This window comes from Drosophila teissieri, chromosome 2L, assembly GCF_016746235.2.
Source record: "Drosophila teissieri strain GT53w chromosome 2L, Prin_Dtei_1.1, whole genome shotgun sequence".
Lineage (NCBI taxonomy): Eukaryota > Metazoa > Arthropoda > Insecta > Diptera > Drosophilidae > Drosophila > Drosophila teissieri.
The window spans coordinates 18,611,416-18,617,457 of NC_053029.1; the positions used below are offsets into that span (position 1 = coordinate 18,611,416).

The following is a 6,042-nucleotide window of genomic DNA, read 5'->3' on the forward strand; positions in this document are numbered from 1 at the left end:
TCAGCGACTAAGCAGCTAAGTAAACAAAAAGAGGGGCCCAAAGAAAACAGGGAGCGACGGAGAGGGAGAGAGAGAGAGAGATAGATAGAGAGAGGTAGAGAGCGAAGAAAGGAAAACATTTACAAAAGAAAGTTCAATGAACCGGTGTGCCAGCGCGTTCGTCGCTGGCTACTTCACTTATGAGCCATGGATGTTGATGACGTCTCGAGGTTGAATTTCAAACCAATATGTGCTCCAAACAACCCAGAAACGCAGGAGTTTGAACGTCAGTGACCGCTGAAATTTCCTCCACCCCCCACTTTTCACAGTCGGAAAACTACTCTGCGAACGGAGATCGGCTTGTTCTAAGTAGAATCGGAATTTAACCAGAAATCAAAACAGTCAACCAATTCTGATGTAGAATCTAAAATCTTACAAAAAGCTTTTTTTTTTTAATTTTGATAAGAAATTGGAAGAATCGGGAATAACCGGTCAGTCGCACTCAGGCTAAAAAATTAAATATGTTCGTATATACATACATAGGTACATACATATGTAAAGATACTTCCACATCTTACAATACCAAATTATTTAAACAACAAACGTTCAAGCTGTTGAATAGAGACGCTATAGTCGAGCTCACAAAGTATGTATTAAGTACTCTGCAACCAGCTCATAAGATAATATTCCAAATACATATGTATGTATGTATGTATATTCATACGTATGTACATATAAATGTATATATACATGTTGTATGTAATGTCGGAAACGATTACTTATAAACGTTATGTATGTATGTATATACGTCTTATGTTTAACAAGTAATGTTAAACGAGATCTAATTTACTTTTAAATTAGAATACAAAATATTTTGACACAATATTGTAACATTTTTAAATTATGAAATTTCATGAATTACTTCATAATAAAATAAAAGGGTAGCGTTCGGTCGGCTTTTTTCGTGGGTATTCGTAGCACGAGCTTGGTGCGAAATTTTATCAATAAGCAGTCAAACAAACTTACGTGCAGCCACAAAAAACACACAAAAATAAACGAAATCAGTACAACGCTGCATTACACACACGCCAGCTCAGGTATGAATGTGTACGTACATACGCGTACATACCATGGACGTAGTCGTGATAAGATTAGTAGGTATATGCATGTAGGTGAACCAATACAACTCATTGCACGCACAAAGAAAATACGCTTATTAAATGGTCAGGTGTTTAATAGCGATTATTCTAAGCCACATATCCACGATGAACCCCTTCTGCACACCTGACTACGCCCATGGTACATACGCTGTTCGTTGAGTTGGCGAAGCCGACTACGAATGAACGAAACAAAAACGATGAAGAACAGAACAGAAGGCGATGAAACCGAAACGAAAACCGTATGTATGAGCGTGTGTGTGTGAGGCGAGGGACGGAAGAGAACAACGCGCCTGTTGCAAAATTTCAGTGCTGCACTCTCATTCGTGACGAAAGGATGTACGCCCGGTTGTAGTCGAATGAATCCGTGTACATCATCGCCCCCCCAGATGCCACGTGGCTCTGGATCCGTGGAAAACTCCACCCTGGAATCTCACGGCCTGCAATTGCTCGAGATGCCTGGAAAGGAGGACTACGAGGAGCTGCGCGACCTTCTGCAGTCGTGGGATGTCGCCGATCTGCTGCCCCACCTGCAAGGTATGAACATACATATATACATTCTTACGTGTGTATGTCCGTACTTATATATCATATGTAAACAAAGCAAAGCGTAGATGCCGATAAAGAGCGAGCAAAAGAGGCGGCGACTTGAACCCTGTGTTTTTCGCTGGCGGTTGGTTTTAAACTTTGGTTTCGTTGAGTTGAGATCTGCATACTTCGCTTCCGTTAGATTTGGAACTGCCTATAGTTGTTGTAAGGGTTAACACTTTTGTTTTGTTTTGGTAGATATGTATGGTGCAAGTAACAAAGATTGCGACATGACGGAAAAACATACTGTAAATGGTTTAATGTGCAATAATATTCTTAAAGCAAAAGTCTTTTAGGATGGCCCAACTCTATTTAAAAAAAACCTTATAGTCATTCCTCTGTCTTTATTGATAAGAATATAATTTCTTGATAGTAAAGTTTCCTCAATGTAGTTTTATCAGAAGAAACTATCGCTCAGCCCAGGAAGCCTAATACACTTTTGCCACCCCGTTTTTCAGATGAAGCCATCAACGTGGACGAGCTGCAGATGATTAAGCGTCATCATCTGTCCGAGTTGCTGCGAAACTTTCGCTTTGGAACCCGCATTCGCTTCGAGCACCACTTGGAGCGCTGGCGCCGCTGGCTGAACGTACCGCTCCAGGGCGCCCAGGGGCAGGGATCGAGCCACTGCTCCGGCTGCCGCTGCCCGGAGGTTATGGGCCAGTCACATTGCCAGGGACAGTCGCCGTTGCCCATGGACCAACCTTCAGAGCAGGATGAGGTACACAAACTTGAAGATCTGGCCAAGACAATACCGGCAGAATCGCTGGTGGCCCTCAGTGAGCACAGGGAGATGCCGGTTCCCTTTCCATTGCCCTTGGTTCATCCGCCTGCGCAGATAACCAACGACATGATGATGGTCAAACAGGAGCTGATGCCGATGCAGCAACCTAGGAAACAACCTGAAGCAGTATTGGTGGCTGGGTCTTCAGGAGGAGCCTCACTCGGCAAGGAGGATGCAAGTGCCGCTCCCGACCAAGAAGTTAGCATTTTGGGCATTCTGCGATCCTCGGGTATGAAGGCACAGAGCTTGCTGGAGCGTATTGGCCTGAACGAGCCCCTCGATGCAGTGCAGCGCCTTTTGCTCATCCAACTGGTGTGCAGCTACTACGAGGAGAACCAGCTGCACCTGACCCTGCAGAGGAGTCACCTGCTAGAACGCGAGATACTGCAGCTCTTCCCGCAGGAACAGCTCAGCTACTACCGCACCGAGCGGAGGGGCAAAATCTACGTGAGGTTCACCAACATGAAGCGAAGCAAGAGGCTCAGTTCGTCGCGCCAGGAGCTCAAACGACGCCGTTCCGAGCTGACAAGAGCGATTCCAACTGGTCAAGTGCACGATGCTAGTGCTAATGTGACCTTTGCGGGAGACCAAATCTCCAGTCCAGATCGCTCCGATTGAGCTGGCTTGTTATGCAGTTAAGCAGCTGAACCCAAAGCCTTAACGCAATGCTTATCCTAAGTCTAAGTAGCTACTCGATGTGTAATTTCTTGACTTTATATCTGTGAACCGACCATATATAGGGTATTTTGCGGGTCGACGCGATCCGCCGACTGACGAAACTAAATCGAAACTGAATTTTGGTTACATGGCCTGTTTTTTGTCTTGAAGGAGGGTTCTGTTCCATTCTGCTGTAGCTGGAAAAAGTGATTACATCAGCGGCGAAAATAGCTGGGCGACAGCGTGTTAACAATCGGCAAACACGGCAAGCGCGGCCAGCGACTTGCTGACTAACTGCTAAGTGCGGCCAAAAAGTGTTTTGCACTGTGCAAAAATATGGCTCAGTTTGGGACAGTATAGGTTTTGAAGATGTATCAGAGTAGTGCTGATGAAATGTCTAAAAACGTACGCAGTTAATGCTACGAGTTTTACAATCAATATTGCATATTTTTGAAACAAGGTAAAAATACCTTAAAAAGGTTCTTACTCTAGAAATTGGAATCTCGATAGCCGTTGGGCCGAGATACGGCGGACATTTGCTTGAGATACATGTCAATTTCAGCTCATTTTTGTCTTTGCTTTCTGTGTGCTGAAGATACGCGAATGGCAGAGGGGGCGTTTCGCTCGAAACTAATTAATTAAGTTGCTCGCTTAGCGCTGCGCTCTCAGTGTTTTTTTTAGTCAGACGTTCTGGTCTTTTCTACTCTCCAGTTTCGCCGCACATGTTCGCTGCTAATTGCCTTTATCAGTGTCGCGCCGGAGAGCAAACAAAACTATCTGCAGGTTCCAGAAGATAGCCTGTAATTGCTTTTTGGGGCTGCGTTTAACATTTTAGCTGCCACCTACGGGGGCGGCGATTTTTTGCATTGCCGCATTTTACATTTCCAGCATTGTTCGATTCCGCAGGCAGCGCATTCCAAAAGATCTCTCGGATACCCCTTAATCTCCTCCTTACTCTTTTCAGTGTTTCCAATTGTTCTGTGCATGTATCTGATGGATACGCCGCAGTAAATAGGTCGCCAGCCACATGGCTACAAAAGTGGTTGGCGACAAGGCGACAAACTATTTCAATTGTGGTCAGAGCGTATCTGTGAGCTTTGCTGGCGGCAAAAGCTCCTATGTACTTCGTATCCGCAAGATACTTTTTAAATTTTTCCTGCTTTAATTACACAAATTCTGGTTTATTACACACGATCGGGGTTCTTGCACATACATATGTACATCTGTGCTCACATCGCAGTGACTTTTGGTGAGTAATGCCGAACTTGTTTCGTTTATCTTATCTAGGTTTGTGCTTTTTCAGCCGCTGCTCGTACCACTCTTTCTTCTTCTTGTTTTTTCCCCACTTTTTCTATGGCATCCAAATAGCTGGACAGGCAACTCACACTCACAGTCACACAGATACAATTTTTCGAGTGGGGAAAGTAGGTCAATTACACGTGTCGTGTGTGTATGTACATCTGTATTTTGTATTTCGTATTTCGTGTTTGTGTTTTGTATCTGCGGCATTCGTTTGTACATAGGGGTTTTTATGCTTGGCCAGCATAATCAAACAAGCGCTTTGTTGTAGCTTCTTCGTGGCCCGTTCAAAAGTCTACTACTTGTCGCCCAGTGCTCCATTCTCCATTCTGCATTCTCCATTCTTCATGCTCCGCTCTTTGATTTCTCTTTCTTGGCCCCCCTTTTGGACTCTTTTCTAGGCCAAAACGCTGCAATGGGCGTTCTTCTTGTTTATCTTTCAGTGGAGTTTTATGGACGGAACTCGGACCAAAGATAAACCTGCTAGATGATAAATTGGGGCCACTTCAATGTAGCTCTTTGTTAGGCAGAGATTGGGAAATTTTCGGCCTAGAACATTGTTTTCCAGTCTGTGAGATAGCTTAACATTATAGACCGAAGCTACAGAAATGAATAGCTAGTAATTAGTATGTACATATGATATACTCGTATAATATAAAGTTTTCTAGCACAAAAGGGGTGCTGATTAGATATTGTCTTATATACATTGAACTTACCTTCAAAATGAAACTATTACTAGTTAGCAATGTTAGTTAGTTAGTTAGTTTTATTCTTAGGACCTTTTTTTTGTAAAAATAGTCTTCTCACTAAACAGTCCTTTGGAATGTATGCGTTTTTCCGAGTGGAAAGGAAAGGACGTTGAAAGGACAAGGAAACCATTGGAATCTGCGGGGGTGGCTACAAGTTACATACATACACACTGCGAATGGCGCAATTTGGTGGGTGGTTGGGTTGGGTTGGATTGAGTTGGGTGGGTGGGTGATATAAAAAAGCGCCCAACTACTTCATGCCCGCAAATTGGGTCAATCGATAAAAGAGGCAGCGACGGAGGCGTCGACTGCGGCACATGCGCCAAAAAGGGGCGGGGGATGGGTGGGTGTGGCGCCCAAGGAGCTTTTCCAGCGCTTTTCCTTTTTCCGAGAGCCTGTTGTTGGTAATCCAATTGTAGGTGGGCCAGAAGCGTGCTAGATACATGGGGCCATGTAATGTATACACTGCACATAGGAGTCATGTGCCTTATGTACGGTGTATATATGTACATAGGTGGATGTATATAGAGTACCCTTCCTGCGTTACATGGCTCCAGCAATATGGATTACATCACACGAGGCTCTGCAGCCCGTTCTGGCTGTGTGTATATGTGTATGTGCGACTTTTAATATTTTATAGGGCAGCTGTCACTGCTCCACTTGCCACCCAACGAAAACCCCCCAAACCCCCGAAAGCCCAGCAGAAAACCACCCGTCACACCCACTAACTGCGGGCTGGGAAATCGGAGTTTGGGGCATGTTGTCGTTGCAATCTGATAAAATACATAAGTAAGGAGCCGTAATGAATGTTTCTCTTCCAGGGCTGATT

The 6,042-nt window shown here is 44.5% G+C and overlaps 1 protein-coding gene across 1 annotated transcript; it reads left to right on the forward strand.

Annotated features, from left to right (window-relative positions):
* The first annotated feature begins 1,398 nt into the window (after positions 1 to 1,398).
* Positions 1,399 to 3,312, forward strand: LOC122623459. Its single transcript, XM_043802639.1, has 2 exons — positions 1,399 to 1,673; positions 2,183 to 3,312. Exons 1-2 carry the CDS (start codon positions 1,496 to 1,498, stop codon positions 3,124 to 3,126), a joined length of 1,122 nt encoding a protein of 373 aa, XP_043658574.1. The 5' UTR covers positions 1,399 to 1,495; the 3' UTR covers positions 3,127 to 3,312.
* Positions 3,313 to 6,042: the final 2,730 nt, after the last annotated feature.

Excerpts from the sequence above, each read along its gene's own strand:
- LOC122623459 (XM_043802639.1), top strand. The coding sequence starts at position 1,496 with ATGAATCCGTGTACATCATCGCCCCCCCAGATGCCACGTGGCTCTGGA. Across the intron at positions 1,674-2,182 it reads TCTGCTGCCCCACCTGCAAG|ATGAAGCCATCAACGTGGAC; the intron begins GTATGAACATAC and ends CCCGTTTTTCAG.